The 26,719-nt window shown below is 34.0% G+C and overlaps 1 protein-coding gene across 1 annotated transcript; it reads left to right on the top strand.

Moving 5' to 3' along the window:
* The first annotated feature begins 9,211 nt into the window (after positions 1-9,211).
* LOC143058616 (A disintegrin and metalloproteinase with thrombospondin motifs 17-like) lies at positions 9,212-16,991 on the top strand. The gene is made up of 4 exons (XM_076232093.1): positions 9,212-9,368; positions 11,363-11,530; positions 15,964-15,981; positions 16,925-16,991. Exons 1-4 carry the CDS (start codon positions 9,212-9,214, stop codon positions 16,957-16,959), a joined length of 378 nt encoding a protein of 125 aa, XP_076088208.1. The 3' UTR covers positions 16,960-16,991.
* The last annotated feature ends 9,728 nt before the right edge of the window (positions 16,992-26,719 follow it).

Below are 26,719 nucleotides of genomic sequence, written 5' to 3'. Positions count from 1 at the left end.
CTAACCTGGGACAGTGGTATACCAGTACAACATAAGAAACGAACTATAAGAATCAGTTGAAAAAGGCTTAACTCATCAGATAGACAAAAAATACAAGTGGACGTGGCCGGGTACATATACATCCCGACACAAAAAGAGACAATGAACAGATCTGAGAGTACTCGCAGTTATCTGACAGCTAGTTCAAAGCCACTAACAACTAATAAAAAAATCATGCCTCTAAGACTAAACATTCAATCCGTACACATCCAACTTACAATGGATTTGGTATAAAGACGTTATAAACAGCCAGAGAAAAACATGACCTTGTGCAATGCCAAGTTACAGGTATCGAAAGATTGTAGATCCATGAAAATGTATATGTATATAACATAGGAGTAATATTTAGTTAGCTTTTAATCTACTGATAACAAAATCAATATTTATACCAATAAAAACCAATATTCAATGATCTTATGACAGTGTTGAATAGGTAACCTTTTAATATAAGTTTATTTAAAGAAGCCACAAGTTTACATGGATCATTTCTAAATTTCCGGGCACTGTTAACAACATTTCCGTAAAAATGAGGATTTGCTATCCCGTTTGAAATAAGTTTTCTACAGGTACAACCAAACTTCAAAACCAAATCTTTATATCTATGGAAAAATTTAGTAAAGGTTTCAAGTAATTTATGGTAACGATATCCCTGGTTTGATAATTTACCAGTAATACATAGGTGTTAGTCTGTAATTCGTATATTTCTTTTACATGGTTTTGTCACGTTCAAACCGGAAACCCGAACCTTTCTAATAAGTCATACTTAAAATATCATAGGTATCATATTTGCAATCTTTTCATTAATTGTTGGTGTATTAAAGAGTATTTAAGGATTGACTGTAATATTTTTTCTGTCTATGAAAAAATAACATAAAAAATTTGGTGCACACTGAATAACGCGCGTAGCGGATTATTTAAAAGTGTGCACCACATTTTTTTATGTTATTTCGAATAGACAGAAAAAATATTACAGTCATTTCTTATAAATTAATTCCTAATTCTATGTTAAAGCGTTGAAAACGATGATAAAATGTTGATGAATTCACGGTCACATGACTTAATTATGTCTATGTGCTCATAACAAAATAATGTCAGCCAATCAGAAGACGCGTTACATTCAAAATTAAATTATTGAATTATATACAAATTTAGTTGCTTGCTGATCGTCGATTGTTTTCTTTGCCTTGTTGACATTTACTTTTGCTTTGGTTTGCAGAGAACTTAAAAATTGTAGAATTTCATCAGAAGATTTAAATTTACTATCTGGATTAAAATCCCTTCAGTATTTGTAAGTATCAGAGTACATACTGAAAAATTACATTTCATTTAAAAGAACACATTAGAAATTCCATGCGTGCAATAATTTAAAAACCAAGGAGTATTAGAACTGAAAAAATGAAGAGTCATATTTATAACTAAAAATGATAAAATGAAAAAAAACCAAATTCATCTGAGGTCAAAATCGTCAACTTTTCCTGAGAAAGCTAAAATCTTAGTATTCAACAATTTTAAAATTGGTAATGAACAATTTTGGAAAACTTCGTTAAAAATCTACCGACTACACTTATAGTAAACCAGTAGTTACATCGATTCAGGGCTTACAAATTGATCAAAGTAGTTATACATTGCATGAGTTCGAAGCACCTTAATTTTGTTATTTGATTAGGAACGCCTAAAGCGTAATATTCGAAAGACAAGGATGTTAAACAACCGAAACAAGTGCGTTACATTAAAAAAAAAAAACAACAAATATTGCATAAATAATATAATTATCGCTATTTTGAGTGATGATTTTTAATATCCTGCTACTCGCTCGAGATTGAAAATTATCGCCAGAAATTTAGAAGGCACGTGGCGCTGCTAATGAATTTGACATGAAATTGTAAACGTCGTCATAGGTTAAACGGCAGTCAACAGATTATCACTGGTTCTCTCAACTCGATTGCTTTTACTCGATTTCGCCGTCTTTGCTCAACCGAGACAGTTAATCTCGTTAAGATGATCAGCGATAGTCTATATATCATTAAATTTTGAGACATATTTCATTTGAAATTATTACAAACACTTATGAAATTGTTTTTAATTGAATTGAAAATTGTGCAACTGTTTTGATATTCATCAGGGTTTTCTACAAAACAATCATAACCTTAATACAAAATAATGAGATATGTCCAAGACACGACGTTTCACGATGATTCAAAATCGATACACCATTTTTCGTATGTATAATGTAATGTCCACATGACTCTGTCTTGAATGTTGATATCGATATCGACAAGCATTCCATATCCCTAAACCTCTGTCTTTGTTGTTGACATCGACAGTATCGAATCAATATCGACAAGCATTCCATATCCCTAAACCTCTGTCTTTGTTGTTGACATCGACAATATCGAATCAATATCGACAAGCATTCCATATCCCTAAACCTCTGTCTTTGTTGTTGACATCGACAGTATCGAATCAATATCGACAAGCATTCCATATCCCTAAACCTCTGTCTTTGTTGTTGACATCGACAGTATCGAATCAATATCGACAAGCATTCCATATCCCTAAACCTCTGTCTTTGTTGTTGACATCGACAGTATCGAATCAATATCGACAAGCATTCCATATCCCTAAACCTCTGTCTTTGTTGTTGACATCGACAGTATCGAATCAATATCGACAAGCATTCCATATCCCTCAACCTCTGTCTTTGTTGTTGACATCGACAGTATCGAATCAATATCGACAAGCATTCCATATCCCTAAACCTCTGCCTTTGTTGTTGACATCGACAGTATCGAATCAATATCGACAAGCATTCCATATCCCTAAACCTCTGTCTTTGTTGTTGACATCGGCAGTATCGAATCAATATCGACAAGCATTCGATATCCCTAAACCTCTGTCTTTGTTGTTGACATCGACAGTATCGAATCAATATCGATAAGCATTCGATATCCCTAAACCTCTGTCTTTGTTGTTGACATCGACAGTATCGAATCAATATCGACAAGCATTCCATATCTCTAAACCTCTGTCTTTGTTGTTGACATCGACAGTATCGAATCAATATCGACAAGCATTCCGTATCCCTAAACCTCTGTCTTTGTTGTTGACATCGACAGTCTCGAATCAATATCGACAAGCATTCCATATCCCTAAACCTCTGTCTTTGTTGTTGACATCGACAGTCTCGAATCAATATCGACAAGCATTCCATATCCCTAAACCTCTGTCTTTGTTGTTGACATCGACAGTATCGAATCAATATCGACAAGCATTCCATATCCCTAAACCTCTGTCTTTGTTGTTGACATCGACAGTATCGAATCAATATCGACAAGCATTCCATATCCCTAAACCTCTGTCTTTGTTGTTGACATCGACAGTATCGAATCAATATCGACAAGCATTCCATATCCCTAAACCTCTGTCTTTGTTGTTGACATCGACAGTATCGAATCAATATCGACAAGCATTCCATATCCCTAAACCTCTGTCTTTGTTGTTGACATCGACAGTCTCGAATCAATATCGACAAGCATTCCATATCCCTAAACCTCTGTCTTTGTTGTTGACATCGACAGTCTCGAATCAATATCGACAAGCATTCCATATCCCTAAACCTCTGTCTTTGTTGTTGACATCGACAGTATCGAATCAATATCGACAAGCATTCCATATCCCTAAACCTCTGTCTTTGTTGTTGACATCGACAGTATCGAATCAATATCGACAAGCATTCCATATCCCTAAACCTCTGTCTTTGTTGTTGACATCGACAGTATCGAATCAATATCGACAAGCATTCCATATCCCTAAACCTCTGTCTTTGTTGTTGACATCGACAGTATCGAATCAATATCGACAAGCATTCCATATCCCTAAACCTCTGTCTTTGTTGTTGACATCGACAGTATCGAATCAATATCGACAAGCATTCCATATCCCTAAACCTCTGTCTTTGTTGTTGACATCGACAGTATCGAATCAATACCAACAAACATCATGTTACTTAACAACAGCCTGAAACCTCCGATATCGACAAACAACGGTCTTAAACCTTTGTCTTGGTTGTAGATATCGACGATATCGACAAAAATTCCTGAACTGGAACATCGGCCTTCAACCACTGTCTTGGTTGTCGATATCGACAAACATTTCGTTACTTAAATAATCGCCTGAAACATTTGCCAAGGGTGTCGATATCGACGATATCGAATCGATATCGACGATATCGAATCGATATCGACAAACATTCAAAAGCTGGAACAACAACCTATAACCTATGTCGTGGTTGTCGATATCGTCGATATCGAATCGATATCGATAAACATCCCACAATTTCAATAACGGCCTGAAACCTGTTGTGCAAACAAAATACGAATTCTCACAAAGTTTGCGCTTCAATTTCTTGAATACCGAAGCCTCAGAACAAACATTTAATTTTATTTCAAAATACAAGAGTTTAAGAAAACATATGACATATGGAGGTTAAAATCTTTTTCATTTAATAATATGTGATATTTACAATGAAAATAAAATGATGAAAAACGCTTAACGATCAAAGTAAATTTAAATTTTTTTGAATATATATACAATCTGACAAAATTGACATTTTGTTTATGCTGTTGTTTTATGTAAATTTAATAAGAAAAAAAACCAAATGAATGTATTGATAAGGTCATATAACATTTGAAATTGATTAATTCATGTACATCATCTTTAAGTGTATGTGGGCCGTGAAAGTATGTTAAGGCACTTAAATCAACAGCAAAACCGAAATAGGAACTCCTGATTTTTCAAAGGCTTCCAATTTGTTTGTCGTTTTGTTTATAAATGAGTTCACTGCTTCAATATAAATGCAAGTTTTGAAGGCGATTAGAACTCAAACTTAATAATTTACCAGTTATACAAGGATACTATTCATTGAATTCTGAAATGTTAGTACAGAAATTAGCGTGGCTTACGAGTCAGTAAATGTCCACACCGTGAGAAGGTACCTTAAGAAAAATAAAAGGAAGGCCTGCTAACATTGACAATATAAATCGGGTTTTTTGTCTTACATGTTTTGATAGAGTTTCAAGTAGTTTTTGTCTTATATGATTTGATAGAGTTTCGAGTGTTTTTGTTTTGATTGAGTTTCAAGTTTGAAGATCATAATTCAAAATCTAGAAATTGAGAGAGACTTTCTATAACTGACTTATTCAAATTAAAATGTCTTTTAAAAATGTCCATATAATAAATAAATAAAATTGAGAATGCAAATGGGTTATGTGTCAAAGAGACAACAACTCGATCATAGAACAGACAACAGCAGAATGTCACCAACAGGTCTTCAATGCAGCGATAAACACCCACACCCGGAGGCGTCTTGCAGCTGGCCCCTAATCAAATATATACTTGTCCAGTGATAACGAACGTCATACTAAACTCCGAATTATACACAAGGAACTAAAAATAAAAATAATACAAGACTTACAAAGGCCAGAGGCTCCTGGACAGGCGCAACAATTCTGCGGGGTTCAACATAATTGGTTTTTTTTTTAAAATTAATTGTAAATGCTACCTACACTCCTCCCCCCCCCCCCCAAAAAAAAACAAACAAACAACAACAATATTATAAATAAAAACTAAAATTAAAATAAACATGAAAAAAAAACCCAATCCAAACAAAATGTTACAAAGTATTATTGTTGTTAATATTATTTGTTAATACATTTTAGAACCTTAGATAACAACGATATTTCCCATATAAAAGCTGGATTTTTCAACGGATTTTTGTCGTTAACTCTTGTGTAAGTATTTATTTATATTTTTTACAAAGTAACTAAAAAGTACTGGTGACATCATCAGCTTGCTTTGAAAAAAAATGTAAAACATAATATATTGTGTGTGATGCAAAAATATTATCTCATCGATCTATCCTACTGCTATCATTTTTTTTTACTATAGTCTATTCATTATCTGCTCTGTTGTCCTATCGTTTTTCACGTTTACCCTTATTAGTTCATTGCATGTTTCAAAGGCGATAACATCAGAATTATCCCAATCAATCAACGTTTAAATTGGAAAATGGAATGATATTCATCATGCCCTACAAAATCAATTGTTTTTGTTCAGAAAAAGAAAACGTAATAACATGAGAGACTATAAAGAAATTTCACAGAACAAATTAACAATTCAAGACAAGAGTTACAGATAACAATCACCAGAGTCTTAATGCTCAAATATATATCTTAGCAGGCACATTAAAACTGTACAAAAGAGAAAGCTCCACATGCCTAACCTAAACAGGCATTAATCAATAATAGTCATCATGTAAGAGCAATACAACGTCTTAATTAGGAAGCCTTTAGGGACAACAACATTGTTCTCGAAGAAACCCGATGGAATAAGAGAAATTGTTTTAATTTTTTTTTTTTTTCCCCTATATTAAAAATCGGCATTTTGACATATATCAAATGATGGTTTGGGATAGCGTGTATATTATATTTTATGATCGAAGAGATGCTTTTGTCGACATTAATTGTAGACGAATATTTGAAAATAGCAATCGAACTAACAAGCATTCTTTCGCTGTATTTGTATACACATTCTAGTTCATTTCTGTGAGTATTTTATTTTTATTTCAGATCACTTTGGACAACAAACTTGACAACTGTATCAGCGAATATATTTGACGCAACAACAAACCTTAGAACGCTGTACGTTTTATCAAAATGTGTATGTCCACTCATTGTCCTGTACACTTTAAAAATAATCATATCATCCGAATATAGTCCCGGTTTATTAGAGCGATAGAATTGCGATCTACAAGTATATTAAAGATGTTCGCTCCTCTAGTTTAACAATGTTTTGCCAGATATTCGGAATTCTCTGGTTTTATCAGTGTAGCGACACTACAAATTATGCCCACTTAACCCTCATTTATTATTTTTCCTGTAGCACCTGTATATATCTTCCAATTGATATGATATTTCTGTGCTTGTATTTCCTATCATTATTTTCTTGATAGAGGGTTATTGCTCACAAAGAAGCTATTAAATCAAGAGTTCAAAATTGTGAAGCAGAAATCTGCTCTTGGTAAAATTTACGGACGCCATCACGAGTTGGTTTGTGGAATAACCGTTTCACAAATGATATCGTATATCCCTTCGTCGTAACTACAATCCCCTTCGAATTCCCTTTCATGAATGTGATCTACCAAATTAGACTATTTACCAGATTTGTTATGTCATAAGCAAAACGGTACGTGACACATGTGAAGCAGGATCTGCTTACCCTTCCGGAGCATCTGAGATCACCCCTAGCTTTTGGTGGGGTTCATGTTGTTTATTCTTAAGGTTTCTATGTTGTGTCATGTGTACTATTGTTTGTCTGTTTGTCCTTTTCATTTTTAGCCTTGGCGATGACATTTCATTTCTGATTTTTTAGTTTGACTTACCCTCTGGTATCTTTCGTCCCTCTTTTATTTGCTTTTCATACTTTCATTACATATAGTTTAACAGCTATGGTTAAAAATCCTATCACATCCTTGTTATTTTCCATTGCTTTTGAAATAACTAAAAATGTAGTAATTATTAGCTATATAGATGTACGAAAATTTACAGAAAAATATTCCCACCAAATTTTCAACAGCTTATAACTGCAAAACAAGAACACGCACCCTTATTTTTGTCAATTCATGTATTTCCTTTATTTACATACTAACAATTTAACAGACTTAAAAAACTTGTTATTTTGAACAGGGTAGCAAACATTCTAATAATTATTCTAGGAATATACATATCAACACAGTCAACAGTTACTTACAGAACTACCATTTGTTTCTGATTAAGCCGTAACAAAAGAACCAAAAAAGTCGTTCTAGATGAATGATTGGTTTCTGTAGCTATATATCGAAATTGATTCTAATGAATATAAACGAAAACGCTATTTGTGAAGTAGCAAAGATTTTTTGTTTCAACTATGAATGTATTCAGATATCTCAATCAATTATTTTTTGTTTGTTAATTTCACTTTCTATCTGGGTATGAAGTGGTAACTTAACAGGGATACTTGATGCAACCCTATACACTTTAAGTTGGACATCTGTGTCCCTTGATCTGAACTTGGCAATGATTTATAGAATCTAAATGTTATCATGTCATTTCACTGTTTATTACTACTTGTTACGTAATGTCATTCTTGTATTTGATATATAAAAAGAGACACTCGCTTTATAACGATCAAGGTCAGATTGATCATATGATACCAGTAGCCAGTGCTGAAGAAATGCAATCTTTAGGTCACTATTTTTTCTCCAATACAAGAAAAGATATGAATGATGGACATTTTTGGTTGTCGGTAGCATATCCAAACTAATAGGTAAATCGCTTCAAAACTTGGTGATTGGAATACAATTAAGTGATTTGCATTAACACTTTCGATTTGAAACTTTATTACTCGATTTAAAACTTGTATACCGGTCGCGTCGAAAGGAGGTGTCTTCTGCATTGTGTATATGATCCAGCATGCGCATTTGAACCGTTCAAAGTGTTACACTCGGAAATAAAACACCATCTGAAACATGGCAGATAAGTCTGCCAATGGAATTCAACTATATAAGACCACGCGGACATGTCGTCATTGATTGAGACATCGGCACATTATGTAGGTCACGTGATAGTGACGTGATAGTGACTATCAATAGTTTGTTGATTCGGTTCCAGTCCTTGAAGCTCTGTTTGAGCAGGCATCATAAACAAATGACTGATGCTGCAAACAAAAATTACACTGTTTCCCGATTATTTATTTGCAAAAAAATAATTCAATCTCTGTTTAGGGTGATACCCAACACATTGACTAAAATTCATTTGGCTCCTTTATTTTTCATATAATTGTTTTACAAAGTATTTACTTAAACCCTTTGACAAACATATATAAGATTTAAAAAAAAACTTACCAACCATTTCATCAGAAAAACTCATTTGTTATAAAGCACCAATTTTGATCATAAAAAAGCTTCATATTTTCATAATAAAACAACATCATTAAAATGGTAGGCTGAGTTATTTCCTTGTAGCAGTGTGTAGTGTAAGGTACCACCTAAAGGGAAGGGAATATTCTTTATATTCTTTTATATTGTATATTTTGTATAAAAAGTACACGAGACTTAAAGTAACTTTTTTTTAGGATCATGGTAGATAATCCACTTATGTGCTGTACGATGACAGATTTTTTTGAATGGCTACCGAATCAACTACCAAAATTAACTATTCTAGCTGGAACATGTCACGATTTTAACCGAACGACGGATATCCGCATATTTAATACGTCACATTGTACATTTCCCGGTAAGTTTCCTTGTTCTTTTGTTCTTTTAAAGACTTAAATCAAAGAGTATTTATACTGATGTTGTGGTTTGGTTTCACATTTAATAAGTATTATTTCCCATCAAGTATTCAATTATTTCCAAAGGATATCAAAATCGGTCAGTTTGGTATCAAAGTAAAAAGTCCTTGAATACCTGATGGTGACCTTCTGCTGTTGTCTGTTGTCCGTTTAAAGGTCGGGTTGTTGTCTCTTTAACATATTCCCCATTTCCATTGTTGTCTATGAATGCAATGTACACATTTTAACAAATATATTTTTATAAATAAAAAGAAGAGGTAGTATGATTGCCAATAAGACAACTATCCGCAAAAGACCAAAATAACACAGATATTAACAACTATAGGTACCATGGAGCCTTCAAAAATGAGAAAAACCTGTACAGCATAGTTAGCTATAAAAGGCCCCGATAAGACAATATAAAACAATTCAAACGAGAAAAAAAAGGCCTTATTTGTATAAAAAAAAAATGAACGAAAAACAAATATGTAACACATAAACATACGACAACTACTGAGTTACAGGCTCCTGACTAGGGACAGGGAAATATAACAAATATATAATCTTATGATGGTGACCCTCTGCTGTTGTTTTTTATTTGGTCGGGTTGTTGTCTCTTTGACACATTCCCCATTTCCATTCTCAATTTTATTAGTTAACAAAGATAGTATTCCATTCAATATAGGCACGACTTTAGTTTTGGTTTATCGTTTATCTTTGTTGAGGAGTCTTTTTCCTGCTGTACCATAGCGGTTGAATTCAACTCCAATTTGTATCTTTTTTTATTGATTTGAAGAAGTAAAAACAAATGATTTCTAGACTTCTGATTGAATATTAATCTTAATCATTTATTATACTGCAAATAATTATGGTTTGATTACACTTGGTATATATTTGTTTATTATTAATGAACTCATTGGAAATAATCTAAAACATCAGATGTTATACTGTTTTTAAGAGTTCTTTACCTTTAACTTAGTTTAATTGAGTGCACGGGACCTTAATAGAATTCAATGAGTTCATTGAGATTAGTATGAAAATTCCAATCATTTGTTTTATAACGATGTATCAAATTCATAATAAGACAGTTTGCATTAGTAAAAGAAGTTTACTTATCTTCAGTTAAGGATGTACTAAGGTGAAATTGAATAAGTCATGAATTTTAAATTCGATACTATAACCTGGAAGAGTACAAGTTAAGGGTCACAACAAGTTGAAAATGGGTCGTAGAGCTTCTGTTCTAGTTATAAGAATTATAAAATATAGATGAGAAAAGTCTGACTCGGTTTTTTACGTTATATTTCCATCGGTATTATTTGGGTCTTAAAATCAAAAGCAAGGAAATCAAGAACCTGCTTAAATTTTGTTAATGACCTTATGAGCTTATATGAAGAAAAAAAATTGGTTTTATGAGACAAAATATTTCACCTTATCGTATGGAAAAACAGGAGAAGTCCGAATATCTGACACAAACTCCAAAACTTCACCTAATTACATCCTTAAATAATATCAAAACACTCCAAATAAAGACAGAATATGTATGAATCATTCACAATAATAATGCACCCACACTGAGTAACACATCGGTGAAATACTGTTGAGACGACTGAGGTACTACTGCAAATCAGCTTTTTTTCGCGGTGATTGAATTTTGCAGTTTTCAAATTAAGTTGATATGTTAAGTGGGGACAAGTTTCACATCTTAGCTGGACTGAGATTTGCGCTATTTTTCTACTCGCGAAAATCGGGAAAATTAGTTGGTTAACAATATGTTACTGAATATACGCTTATATTTTTACGGAAATATGCCAATGATAATTTGTTATTCGAAGTTTTTCAAAATATAAACTTATTTTGTATGTTGACTAAAGAAAACACAAAAAAGAATTAATTTTAGTCCTAATCATCAGAAAATATTGTACGAAACATATTAAGAAATATCTTTTTTATATAAAAGTTGACGGCCAATGGAGTTCTTGGTCTACTCCGAAGTGTTCTGTTACATGTGGTATTGGTACAGGATTGAGAAATAGGAGTTGCGACAGTCCACCACCCTCTGACAATGGACAGGAATGTATTGGAACTTACACGGAGGCAGTTAATTGTAGTTTAATAGCATGTCCAGGTATATATTGTCAATATATTTTAAGTATCACTTCTCTTTTAGAAAAGACAAATATGTTTACGCATATTTGTGAATCAACTTCTACATTAGAAATACCCATTATGGTTATCTGGTCCGATTTCGAAAACGCTAAAGTTGACGAAATATTGATTAAGATTACAACTGTCTGTCTACATGGTATAGTAAAACAAATGAAGGATTGTTCTGTCAAATATAAGTAAACACAACAATGTGTTGTTTCTTAAATTTACTATGTTACTGAATAGAAGCCGTCAATTGTCATTTGTGATATACTCAATGAAAATATTTCTTGATTTTGTGTGTTTTGTTCCCACGCTTGGAATCGCAAGACATAAAGCATTGTTATTTAAAACAACATAATTAGGAGAATACATTCTTGATCTCTCAAGACTCGCTGATTAAGCTAGTTTTTTCTATAGTCTATATCAACTATCTGTGATAGTTTCTATAATATAAAAGCTATATATCATAATTTGGTTTTCTTAAGATTATTATGTCTTTCAACCTTTTCGGTTGAAAGACCTATAGGGTTTGTTCTTATTTTTTTTTTTCCTTCGCTGTTTTTTTTTGTTTCAGCAAAATGTCGCTTAGATAGATAAAATATGATATCGAACAGTGTATGCGCTTTTGAAAATGACCCTGCTAGACCGATTACTTTCCCATATAAGAGGTATCTCCCCGAATACTGTTTATCTTGTTATCGCTTAATCTTCACAACCGTATAGGAAACGACAAATTTATTTATCTAAATTGCTCGTTAAATCCACAGGATGATTTGATCTATTTTTATCAAAGCTATACGGAGACTCCACATGAGAGTTATCCCTCCTTTTGCATATGATATAAGTGATATGCATTTCTAACTGGTAAACCATAAGTGATAGAGACCTACACAAATGGAGGGTCTTTGATTTAAGATCCTCGGTCCAAAAAAATGAAAATTAGGTCAAGGACAAAGGTCAAGGTCAAATTCGAAATTTTGATTTTGGCTTATTTTCACTTATTTTCAGCAACCTTATAACCTGTTATCTCGTTTTGTTTATATAGATTAGACCGTTGGTTTTCCCGTTTGAATTGTTTTACACTTGTAATTTTTGGGCCCTTTATAGCTTGTTGTTCGGTGTAAGCCAAGGCTCCGTGTTGAAGGCCGTACTTAAACCTATAATGGTTTACTTTTTAAATTGTTTTTTGGATGGAGAGTTGTCTCATTGGCACTCACACCACATCTTTCTATATCTATTATAAGATATCGATTTTTTTTTTACTAAATTGTTAGTTGAAACATGTCGTTACTTATTTATTTTGGTTGAAAGGGTGCGTTGCCAATACATGGGTGTTTCCGCCCCTCTTATAATTAGAATTATGGGTAAAGTGATATTATACTATGACCTTGAAATTGAGGTCAAGGTCATATGTTAATTGGACGTTCAAGATTTTGACTTTTGCTGAAAATTCAATTTTGTACATCATTAAGCCATAGAAACTGACATTTTCAACTGAATCTTAATATGTTCATATCAAAATAGATCATTATTGGTTGAAAGACCTTCAATTGTTCTCTGAACAGTTGGTTTTTATTTTATTTTTTTTCTGCCGTCTGAGATACTTTTTTTTAATCTTACAACATATCAAATGGATTTTTGGCCAATGGTGTTGTACAGTAATGGGGGTTTCAAATCTCACCCTGTGTAACCAAACACTTATTCTTTTGGGTATTATCTCCCCGCATCTCCCTTTTCTTGTTTTTTCTTGTTGCCGCTATATCTCTAAAACCGTAAAAGATTTTAGCAAACTAATATCACCAAATTGTTCTTAAGAATGATTTGGTTTATTTTGACTTGAGTGATCAGATGACATCTTATGGGAGTTAATTCCCTTTGAACATTTACGATAGGTAATTTGTTGGATAAACTTATACTTTATAAGTCGTAGAGTCCTACAGTCTTTTGATATGACGTCCTTACTTCATTTGATGGAAATTGAGATCAAGGTCAAAGTTCAAGGTCATGTAGTAAATTTTGAATTTTGCTTGTTATCGTTATTCCAAAGAAACTGTGACAGTGAATGATATGATGTCTTCACAAAAAGGCGCAACTTCAACCTATTTAATTCATAAAGTTTTGGTTAACCCTTATAGGAGTTGTCTCCCCTTTTGTATTTGAAATCAGTATTTCTCTACAACCATACAAATGATTGACCTGGTGTTTTCGATTTGAGTTCACTGACCTATGACCTTAAAATTGAGATCAAGGTCGAGGTCAAGGTCATGTTATAAATTTGGATTTTTGCTTGTTATCTATATTCCAAAGAAACTGTTGCAGTAAATGATATGATATGTTTGCCAAATAACTGTTTACAATAAGGTGAAACCTTGACCCGTTTAAGACGAAGAGTTTTGGTTAACCTTCATAGGAGTTTTCTCCCCTTATGTATTTGAAATCAGTATTCTTCACAACCATACAAATGATTGACCTTGGAACTTTTGGTTTGAGATAACTGACAAATGACCTCAAATTGAGATCAAGGTCAAAGGTCAATTGAACGTTTTAGATTTTTACCTTTGCTAAAAATTCATTCTGGTTCATTATTAAACAATTAAAGTCTTCTGCATAGACCTATTAATCCTATTTTGTTTATATTAGTTTGATTTACAACATTACATCAACAAGAAGAGACATTTTCTAAGATCGTTTTTTAAATTTCATTCTAATCATGAAGACCTTCAATTGTTCTTTGAAGAATTGGTTTTTAATTACTGTTAAGATCTGTTATCTTTTCCGTGATGATTCAAAATTTTATTTTAGAGTCATTAGATTTTTGTTTTTCTCAAAAACTATTGATGATTATTTCATTAAACTTCACACAAAAGATGACAGGCGTATCATGAGCTCCCGGTGCACCTGTTAATGACCAATTTAAAGTAAAGAACTGTTGATCGAATCAGTAGAAAAGGTAGTAAAAAGAAAGTTCGAAGTAAAATACTATTCCTTTTTTTAATAACTGAAATATCTACATTACACCGGGCAGTATAACACACGTAACTAGTTGATTTATAGATTGTTGGTTGCTTAACGTCAAGTGGCAAATATTTCATGTATGTTCGATACGAAAACAAGTTTACACCTGAGATCACCCCTAGTTTTTGGTGGGGTTCGTGATGTTTATTCTTTAGTTTTCTATGTTGTGTCATGTGTACTATTGTTTTTCTGTTTGTCTTTTTCATTTTTAGCCATGGCGTTGTCAGTTTGTTTTAGATTTACGAGTTTGACTGTCCCTTTGGTGTCTTTCGTCCCTCTTTTACAATAAATACAATAGGTAGGTCTTGTCATATTAGAGGCCATTCGGTATGATAGTCGAGGAATTTTGGACTGTCACTGGATATGAAAGTATATTGGATAGGGACAGACATATTACCTCGCGACAAGCCACCTACGGACCCTTCAAACAGGTTGTTGCAAGGGTTCTTAATATATAAAGAGCGTGGCACTCTATTTACACGTGGCATTGGATTTAACGTTCCTATTCTTACCGGACGTGACTGCGAACTTGATACATCCCGCAGCGCCAAACGGACGCTCCACTTTAGCATGCGTTTTACTGCCGGTGGAAAGAGGACCAAGTGACCATATTCCGTTTCCCCAGTTACCCATCACACGCACCTAAATTGTGCAAAGGCTTGAAATAAAAGAGTGAGTTCTTCAGTTGAAAGTTATGAAAAAGCTGAAAAAGTTCAAATGTAATTGAACCACAGCATATGGGTACATTTCTTGAAATCTAACTACAGAAATTGCGGTTCACACAAAATAAGTATATACGGAAGTCCAAAGGCTTATCGAACAGATTACATCACTGCAAGCTTCAATATCACATAAGAACTAACAATTGAAGTATGCCCCTTTTGATAAAAATGTGACACTTTTTCTACATAAATGGATACTTAAAAAGACCCAACTTACAAGTGTATCCTTGAACTATAAACTTTGACAAAGGAAACTGGATTAAAAAGAATCAAAGTTGGCTATTTTTAGAAGAAATGACTATTAAGATGCTTAAACATTGCTAAAGGTGGTACCTAACACTATAGTGAGATAACTCTGTAACATCAGCTAAACGTTTAATTACGTTGTATTGTAAGCTTCTAAATGGTCAAAATCAGGGTTTGTCAAAGTGCTATATAACCAGTGTAATATTTCTGACAAAATGGTTTGCGGTTGGTTCAATTGTTTTGAAATTTTTTATATTTTTATCTTAGGTCAAAGTTAATACTTTGTCAAAATTCTATGAAAATTAAACGAGCCAAATAAATATGAGTGAAGTTTTGGGTACCACCTTAGGTCACAAGTAAACAGAACATTAAACCTATCAAATTAAATATAATTTATTCTGATATTCAATGATTGATTTATTTACAGAACCGTACAGAAGAAGAGGTAAATATTATAATTTCTGTTTGTTTTCTTGTTACCATCATCATAAAAAAAAGTAAAACATGATATGACTTAAGTTATCAAATGTGTCAGGATTATAATTTAAACGCCAGACTTGCGTTTCGTCTACGCCAGTCTTATCAGTGACGCTCAGATCAAAATGACAAGTATCTTCATGTAATTAATTTGGTTATCGGATGAATTTCCAATTTCCTTATCGCACATTTTCCATATTTGTAACAGTTTACTAGTTTATGCTTCAATAAACGACTGCTACGTGTTTATGACACATGGGGTCATATTTCCTTTTGTTTAAAGCATGCAGAATGTTGTGGATTGTTTTAATCTACTTGTACTGTCTAACGTTCTGTTGTCCTATTTAAACGAAAATAATATTTTGGTAATTTGAAAGTGATTGTTGCAAAACGTCCATTGTTAGGTACTTTATGCACATGAAGGGCGAGACATATAAATACAATTTTCTAGGTCATGTTATACAGGATGAAGGTCGGTGAAATCTTTACTATCACTGGAATATGAAAGTATTTTGAAAAAGGGACATACAATTGGCCTCGCAACAGGCCACCCACGGACATCTCAAAGAATTGCTGCACGGGTGATTAACGTGCAGAAAACATTGCATTCTTTTAATTTTACATCCCGCACAGCCAAACTTTCGGTTTGATATAAAAAAAGAGATGTGGTATGTTTGCTGCGGAGGAAATTTACCACAAAAGTTCTTACGACCTTTAACAATAAGATAAACTCATATGATATAAAGACGGCTTTTGAAGGCCCTGTAATGTTAGTCGAAGAAAATCAGTTATGCTTTACCCCAGTCTTCTTTTTTATATCAAAAAGTGTGTTCGGATAAAAAATTATAACATGAAGTTCCAAAACTAAATGAAAAGTCAAACATATTTACTTTATATTTTTATATCTGTAGGATGTAAAAGACGAAATAGAATAGGAAGAAAATAGAAAGTCTTATAGCATTGCTGATTGAATTCCAGAGAGGATAACCTCAAAACAACTGACGTGTACAACATGTTCTTGTTTAAGACAGAACTGTGCAAAAGTGCGGGGGAAATTTGTTTTTTTGATCAATTATATATTGAGGGAATGTCACTATTTAAATGTTGAAATATGACTTATGTAATAAAATTCGTTTCTTTCATGAACTGATATTTTGGATTGAATTTAACTGTAAATGAGGTAACTAAACAATTATTGAAATGTCAATAAAAATCAAATTTGCTTGCATACTAGTACAGGATTGTTCTGTAATTCGTTACCGTGTTTTTTGTTTGTTTTTAATAAATATTGGTATGAAATTCGTGTTGCTTTTTGTGCATGTTGCTGCCATAAACAAAAGAACACGCATTGAAAACAAAATACCCGAAAAGAAGATGACGAAATTACAATTGCAACCTAAAAAATAAAAATGAAGACTTTAACCGATAAAGGTCGAATAAACGCTATCCAGATCTAGATCAGATGTGACTTTCTACTAAAATCATTTGCCTCAACCTGAATAGGACTCAATCGATTAATTTCGTATCATGTTACTTCCATATGTTGCTTATGAGTTGAAAACATCGAATGGGTCACCAAGATCTGTAAAAAGTAAACTCACAAAAATACCGAACTCCGATGAAAATTCAAAACGGAAAGTTCCTAATCAAATTGCGTAATCAAAGGATTAAATATATCAAACGTATGGAACGAAAATTCAAAACGGAAAATCACTTATTAAATGGAAAAAACAAAGGATCAAATACATCAAACGAACTGTCATATTCCTGACTTGGTAAAGGCATTTTTAAACGGTCGGTTGAACCTGTTTCTGAAGCGCAAAATCTCTGGCTTTATTGTCCTGTTAGCTTATATAAATTGGTGGCATGCCTTCTCCCGTATATCACTGATTGTAAAGTGTTTAAGGATATATTTATAACCACAAATCTAAACAAACTTACAGTCGATCAAAAGGCTCTGCATCTTTATCATATCACGTTTATTGTGTTTGTTATGGGAACCCTGGTGATTCTTGATGAAGTTAGATTTGTAGAAGTCGAATGTAAAATGGAAAATCACAAAAATTCTGAACGCAGAGAAAAATTCTAAGAGGGAACACCATAATTAAATTGCAAAATCAAACCAGATCAAATGAATTAACAATAAATGTTATATTCCTGACTTGGTAAAGTTTTTTTTATGAAGAAAATGGTGTATTGAACTGTATTGAAGTATCAGGGAACGGTTTGAAACCAGAGGGCTAAGTATTTATTCGCCTTTCCCCTGTGGTTTGGAAATTCTTATCCCTCGCGGTGTCTTCCCTTGCAGACCAGTATGTCTTGTTCTCAATACTGCTCCCGTGGTCTAGTTGATTATCTTGGTAGGGGACACCAATATCGTGCTGACTCAACTCTTTTTCTGCAACTGTACCCTGTAGCCTTCATACCAATTTCAAAGGGGTCTTATGCCTAGTCCTATCCTCCTGAAACTATGGATGTCAATCAAGGAAGGCATAATCCATCTTGCTTGGCCCTCCTAAGGACATTGGACTTTGCCCCCGGTGCCATGTTTCTTTGTTAAATACAGATTAACCATGTCATCTGGATGGTGTGCGCTGAGAGCAATGTGTCCCATGTCTATTACATGGGTTACCCTGTTTAACATTTCATAATCTTATCTTTACTGTTACAAAATTTTGAATTTTTAAGAAAACCATAGAATTTTCTTATTTTCAGAAGTAGATTACCTTAGCCGTATGTGGTACACCCTTTTTGGAATTTGGTTCTTCAATGCTCTTCAACTTTTTACTTTCTAACTATTTTGATCTGATCGTCACTGATGAGTCCTTTTTAGACGAAACGCGCGTCTGACGTATTACTTTATAATCCAGGTACTTTTGATAATTGTAGTTTACTGTTGCAGTAAATGTTGTCTTCAGATGCCATCCGGGTACTTGTGTGTTTTGGTTTCATTTATATGTCTTTTTGTTACCACCATTGCATTGCGCATGAACAGGCGTCGATGTATTTTACGGCAATATATAAAACTAATCAAATACCAGCTGATACGACGTAGAAGAATGTTTGTGAAATGTTGTGTTTATTATTTTTAAGTACCTGACTGTGTTATGTAGACCAAACGCGCGTCTGACATATTAAATCAGAATCCTGATACCTTTGATAACTATCTGTTATTTGTTCATTTAGGGTATGCATTGCACTGATAACCTGTCTTTCCCAAGTTTAAAACATTAAGACCTCAACCCTATTACGGTATGTTTGGGTAACCATTGCCCTTATATCTAGGCTTGATTTCGGCTAAAACGCAGACTTAACGAGATTCCAAACAGGGTTACAACTGTTTAAGATGGGGGACACATTGCCCAAGACGGTACACCATCCCGAGTGCATGGTCAATCTACATTTAAGCTAAAAAAAGATGGTACAAGGAGCAAAGCCCCGGGATCTTCGGTGGGCCTAGCCAGATGGATTCTGTCTTCCTTGATTGAAGTCCATATCTTCGGGATGCTAGAACTAAGCCTAAGATTACAATGAATTAGGACATCGGATTCAAGATACATTTCAGAAAAAAGAGTGGAGTCACTACGATATTAATGACCTACACCAAGATAATCCTTCACACAACGGGAGTAGTAATGGATAGAAGCAATATTCGGTTGCAGTCAAAGACACCGCGTGGGATAGGACTTCCCCGACCAACGTTGGCAAATCTTCGTGACAAGGCGCACACACAAGCAACCATAGTAGTCGGGGATCAGCACTCTATAACCAACCAGGTGATCTAATTGGGGCAATATGCGACATCTCGTAGCAGGTATGACCAGTGGCAAGACAACAGGGCTCACAAGACAAATCCCGGCCTATACATATGGGGCCAGTATAGTCATAGGGTTACTGCTTAGGGGGACTATGAAGAGTAGGCCTACCTATTTGTATATAATAATGTCAGGCCTAGGAGACTCGAAAGCATAGATGGATCACAAGAAACTTCAGGCGGCGTCTTGAAATCAACAAAGCCTCGGTAATTACCACGTATGAAGGGACCGGCAAATGGCCGGCTTTTTGCACAACATTTTCAAAGTATGCAAAGGTTAGTTGGCGGGTTCCACCAAAATTCAAGAACTGATTTTGCGGGTGCCTTGAAGGAAAGGCGAATGACTATTTGACCATCATAACAGAAAGATACCGGGAGGTGAGTTATAGGACGCTTGTTGGGAAGCAGCATAAGGCGCCACTTGAGACTAACAGGGTCCAGTTTATAAACAATGCCTGGCAAGCTCACTAAGACACAATTGATGACTGGGTTGTTCGGGAGTTGTCCATTGAAACTTGGGCATTAAGAAACCTCCCTGACGATTATTTGTTGGTGGCGTAGATCCTCAAAAGGTACCTAAGCTTTACCGGTTATCCATTATATCTGTTTGCTTTGTTCACGCACTAAGGCTTATAAGTGTATACGCCAGACGCGCATTCCATCCACAGAAAACACAACAGTGACACTTAGTTCAAATTAGTCAATAAGGAAAAAAATGATTTCAGTCAAAGAGTATTGATGACCCTAAATTCAATAAAATTGTGCCAAATACGGCCAAGGTTATGTCTAGAACAAGAAAATTGTAAGTATTTAGAATAATTCATACATTGAAAACAGTACATTTATAAAATAAATAACAAAAGAATTGATTTCATGTCAACACCGAATCGCTGACTAACCACAGAACAAAAACGAACACGTAAAACAATAACATTAACGGTACCAATTTTTCTGAATTTGATGCGCATTTCGACAATACATGTCTCTTCAGTGATGCTCGTGGCAAAAATATGTAAAATCCAAAGCTTATATATTAATGATGAAGAGCTAGAATACAAAAGTTCCAATAAGTATGGCAAAATCCGTGAAAGGAATCAGAACTTTGCATGAGGGAGATACATTCCTTAATGTATAATATTTTTTAACATTTTGTAACAGCATATTTTATAACACAAAAAAATCCGTATTTTCATGCCAGTACCGGAGTACTGGCTACTGGGCTGGTGATACCCCCGGGGACTCACAATCCACCAGCAAAGACATCGACCCAGTGGTAGTAATAACGTTAATGGTACCATTTTTCTGCACCATATGCGCATTTCGACAATACATGTCTCTTCAGTGATGCTCGTGGAAAAAATATGTAAAATCTAAAGCTTACATAAAAGATGAAAAGCTATTATCCAAACGTTCCAAAAAGTATAGCCAAATCCGGAAAGGACTCAGAGCTTTGCATGCGGGAGATACATTCCTTAATTTATCATAATTTTTAACATTTTATAACAGCAAATTTTAGATTACCAAAAAAATCGTAAATTCATGCCAGTACCGGAATACTTGCTACTGGGCTGAAGAGACCGTCATGGACCAACAGTTCACTAGCTGAGGCATCGACCCAGGGGTAGTGGTAACAATTACGGTACTATTTTTTCTGCACCATATGCGCATTTTGACAATACATGTCTCTTCAGTGATGCTCGTGGCCAAACTATGTAAAATCCAAAGCTTATATAAGATGAAGAGCTGAAATCAAAAAGTTCCAAAATGTATAGCCAAATCCGCGAAACCTAGAGCTGTTTACAAAACAGCACAACAGAACCATGCATTGTCTATCACACGACAAGATTGACGCCACAAAAAGTGACGTTACAGGTAAATTTCTTATATATGATAAACAAAATGTAGTTCAAAATTAGGTTTATAACAAGAATATGAATATAGAAAGGTGTAAGTAATTAGATAATCAATTATATTATCCAGCTATGTCGGTATTTCTTTTGAATCAAATCGTAAAACAAAAAATAGTGTACGTTTAGTTTCCTTAAACGATAATCTCACAATGATCTGGGTGATTAGTTATCTATACTTTTACCTACGAATAGAAAATAATTAAAACAAAATAGACGTACAACTCAGACCATTTTCATTTACCAATATTTGATCAGAAATACAAATACAACATAATATCCAAATACATGAATGTTGGATGAAAAATATCGTGACACGCTAATAGCAATGCGTATTCACACTCAATCAATCAGTCATATTCGGGAATAGTTCATGCTCGGTACTTGAAAGACCAGACGACGTAAATGGTTAACCGTAATCTAACACGTGGTTACAATGAAATTAGTGAGTTTAGACAAATGCACATCGTATCGATCAACCAATTCGTGTTGGTGGTTATAAAATTTACGGAATGTCATCTTTAATCTTTTCGAAAAAAAATGATGTATTGTCATGCTGTTATGGATACAAGAAAATGTAGGATAGTATTATTGGTTAATAAAAGTTCATCAGGAATCCGATGCGTTCGACTATACAAAAAGAAACAGAATCTTCAAATAATACGATATCCAGCAAAAGTCAATTAATGTTAGAGTAGGAAGCCTTTAGAGATGAAACAGATCAATAGTGCCTTGTCCTGGCTCTACTTATATATAAATATAAGTTCACATTATGTTAAAAAAAATCACAGTGAATTGTATTTTTCTGCAAGAGAATATTCTCTACTGATAATTCAGAACCAGTATATGCTGTTGATCATCATTTGAAAGGGACCAAAAAAATACCAAAGGGACAGTCAAACTCATAAATCCAAAACAAACTGACAACGCCAAGGCTAAAAATAAAAAAATAAAAAACAGAAAAAACAATATTACACATGACACAACATAGAAAACTAAAGAATAAACAACACTAACCCCACCAAAAACTAGGGGTGATCTCAGGTGCTCCGGAAGGGTAAGCAGATCCTGCTCCACATGTGGCACCCGTCGTGTTGCTTATGTGATTACAAATCCTGTAAATAGTCTAATTCGGTTGGTCACATTCATAAAAGGGAAGGGGATTGTAATTACGACGTAAGGAACATATCCGATATCATTTGTGAAACGGTTATTCCATAACGGTAAATCAACTCTTGATATGCGTCCGTAAAATTTACGAAGGGGTGATTTCAACTTCACCATTTGGAACTCTTGGTTTAATAGCTTATTTGTGAACAGTAATCCTCTATCAAGAAAATCATGATAGAAAATGCAAGCACGGGTATATCGTGTCAATTGAGAGATATATACCCCGTATGCAGGTGCTGCTGGAATGTTGCTACTTAGAAATGGAAAGTTCACAATTGGAAAGCTGAAATCATCTCTTTTGTCGTAAAGTTTTGTTTTCAACCGACCATCATTGTCAATTTCTAGATGTAAGTCAAGATATGAAGCCGAATTAACTGTATCTGTAGTATCCTTTATCTCCAATTCGATGGGATAAATGCGTTCCACATAGTTACCAAATTTTGAATTGTTTAGTGAAAGAACGTCATCTATATAGCGGAAAATAGAGTTAAAGGATATCGCTAACTTCTTATCTTTCTTCCTAAGAAGTTCCTGCATGAAGTCAGCCTCATAATTATAAAGAAAAAAGTCGGCAAGTAGAGGGGCACAGTTTGTTCCCATTGGGATGCCGACAGTCTGTTGAAAAACATGTCCTCCGAACGTAAATGTAGGTTAACAAAGACGGCAGCGATGACTTGGAAAACCGATGAGATGGAACAAATTAACAGTAACGTTTTATAACAGTGAAATTAAAGGCAAGCTAGTGCCGCTTCCTCGTTTAAATATACTTCGTAAAGACCTATACATTGTAAACATACATGAAAGTATCGAAAGAGTCTCATTTAATCAAAAAGAAATTAAAAAATGTTATAAATTGAGGTCAGTGAAGCACCTACTCCGAGCAACCTATAAACACAAATACTAGCAGATCACCAACACAAGTTACGACTAAGTGCAAGAAAATGAAAATATCTCTTCGTAAAGATATCAAGACCTAAAAAAAAGAAAACATTTAGAAAATCATTTTCTTTTCATGTTACTTTCAAATATCACTCAAACTTAAAAACAAATGATTTACTTATTCTTTGTGTTTCTCACCAGGACATTGATATCATATAATTGTCTTGGTTAATATTTGATATGGTGGGTTTATTGTTGTAATTTGTTAAGACTGTTAAGTAAATACATAATTGTGCTTACTATACAGAGTGTGTTTAAGGGCATCCGATACAGTTTCTCGATTAAAAATCATTTTTATAAATTTGTAATATGTTGTAGGCCTTGGCGATTTATAACACAAAATAAAACATAGGTCACCGTGCTTGTTTTCGAGAAAATTGAGGATGAAAACTGGGGGTTTGTGCAATTTTGTAAAAAAAATTAGGCAATGTTAAAAATATTTTGGAGCATATATTTTTCGTCGTAAATTATTAGGATCGGGTTCAATCTGAAGCTGTGATAAGTAACAAAAAGGAAAAAAAATAAATCACTACATGAATATCTGTACAATTATTCAAACCTTGCTTGTCATTGCGGACCAGATGCTCAAAGTAGTATTTTTTTAAACTTAAAAAATAGAAATAAACTGTTTCTGAAAATGTCATTTTATAATTTTTCTGCATAGATTGCATTTTGTCATGCTTTCTCCAAATCCCAAATAAAAAAAATAAGTCATCGTGCTTGATTTCATGATAAATGCGTTTATCCAAAAATTGCGCCCCCTTTTGTAACCTCAACTTTAGCGCTAAAGTGCACGACGTCGCTGGCAGACAATTTCGACGTTATCTCTGAAAATGACCGGAAATATTTTTCAGATTGATAAATATTTCTTGTAACATATTTAAATTACTAACTTTTAATAGGTAATATTGTTTCCGGAAATAAAATCATGGGAATAACAAATCCCTCTCTCTTTTTGTCGTCTAAGTGAGAAACATCTGAAGAAAAGTTATTACGGACTGTTGATAATTTTTACGGCTTTTAAAATTAAAGACTCGGCAATTTAGAACTTGACATACAGTTCGTGGTCAAGTGGTAAAGACCGATGGTATACATTTTGTAGTTAGATGCTAAAAATATCAGTACATCAGAAGGGTGTTGGTCAAAGTTGTCCCATCCGAGTACTTCGACTTCCTCCACCATAATAACAGATATCCTGGTGTCCTAGCACTCCTTTTGTGTTGGGGTGGGGATTGTCCTTTTAAATATTGCATATTGTAAATATGTTAGTGACACATCTCCATTAATCCTGAAAGGGAGTGTACACGGTTTCCACTGTACCCTCGAGGCTCTCGAGGGTCCTCCAAATAACGGAGGAATCTACAAGTACATACATAGAACATTCAACAGCAAAACCAAGACGAGCGCATATGTTGCAGTGGTCAGATCCAACCTTCACTACTGTGCAACAGTATAGGACCCATACAAAAAAAAGCAAGTGAAAAGGTTGAAATAATCAGCCCGTTAAGCCACCAACCGCTATAGAAACACCAGTAGTGTGGGCAGCATGTGAGAAGAAGTAGACTGGGAATCTTTTGAAAACAGAAAGGTTTAACTATTTTATTCATTGTATCTGTTAAGTTAACGCATCATTTTAAATATAACGGAATTCGATTAGACTGTCATCAAAGTGAGATGGTTAGCGCTATGAAACCAGGTTTAATCTATCATTATCTAAATTTGACAGTTCTTGTCCATTCGTTTTTGCTGTGTTTTATTATTTGATTCTCCCATGTGATTATGGACCTCTCAAAAAGATTTTCCTATGCGTTCAGTATTTTTGTGATTTTACTTTTTACAGCTATCAGCTACTCTACAAAGTTGTTAATGACCTTGTGGACATACCATGCGATGAATACATTTTCCCCTAGAACAGTGACCCTTTGGAAATCATAACCAGCAACTATAGCTGAGGCTCCCTCCTTGATATCCACTTTCTATCTAATCTGCGCAGTGACCCATTTGTCAAGTAAGTCAGATGATCGATCGGAACTTTGACGGAAGGGGTTATTTCTCCTGGTACCGCAACGGAAGCCGGTTTGGTTCAGGCCAGATGAACTAAAAGGAAATGCGATCCCCCTTTTTAATTACTGTGCCTTATTATTATTTTGTTTCTTTTTTTTTTAACAGAAAGGAATTCCGCAGTACTTTTTATTCATTTACACAAATTATGTAAAGATTTTCTTCTATCTACATATGTTTGGTAAGATACTATAAAAACACATGTACTGTTAAAGTGCTGACAATGACATATTCTCAGAAGGTACAAAAAAAGGCTGTAACAGAAGACAACAACAACATTATTTTTCTCCAATTTCTGATCTTTGGGTAGTTCAAATATTGCAAACTGGCTGCTATTTACCTAAATACAGGCAACAGTAGTATACTGCTATTCAAAAATCGTAAATCTATGGACAAAAAATAAAATCGAGATAACAAACTAAAACTGGGGGAAACGCATTAAATATAAGAGGAGAACAACTCTAAAATGTTACACACACACAAACGGACTAATCCTTAATCCGAGGAAAATAACAAATACAAGAATTTGGGATAGAAAAGTACCGTGATCCGTCTTATAGTAATGTGAATTCACACTCAAATATAAGAGAAAACACAGGACACAACAGAAACACAACGTTAAAATGTAACACACTCAGAAACGAACTATAATTTAACAATGGCCATATATCTGTCTTGGTACAGGACATTTTTAAAGAAAAAAATGGTGGGTTGAACCTGGTTTTGTGGCATGCCAAAACCTCGCACTTTAATGGCAATAATAAATATAACATTAAAATGACAACGTAATATTACAGGACTACAATATAAATAAA

This window comes from Mytilus galloprovincialis, chromosome 14, assembly GCF_965363235.1.
Source record: "Mytilus galloprovincialis chromosome 14, xbMytGall1.hap1.1, whole genome shotgun sequence".
Lineage (NCBI taxonomy): Eukaryota > Metazoa > Mollusca > Bivalvia > Mytilida > Mytilidae > Mytilus > Mytilus galloprovincialis.
Note: the sequence above shows the minus strand (reverse complement) of the source record. Positions and strands in the feature narration are given on the sequence as shown.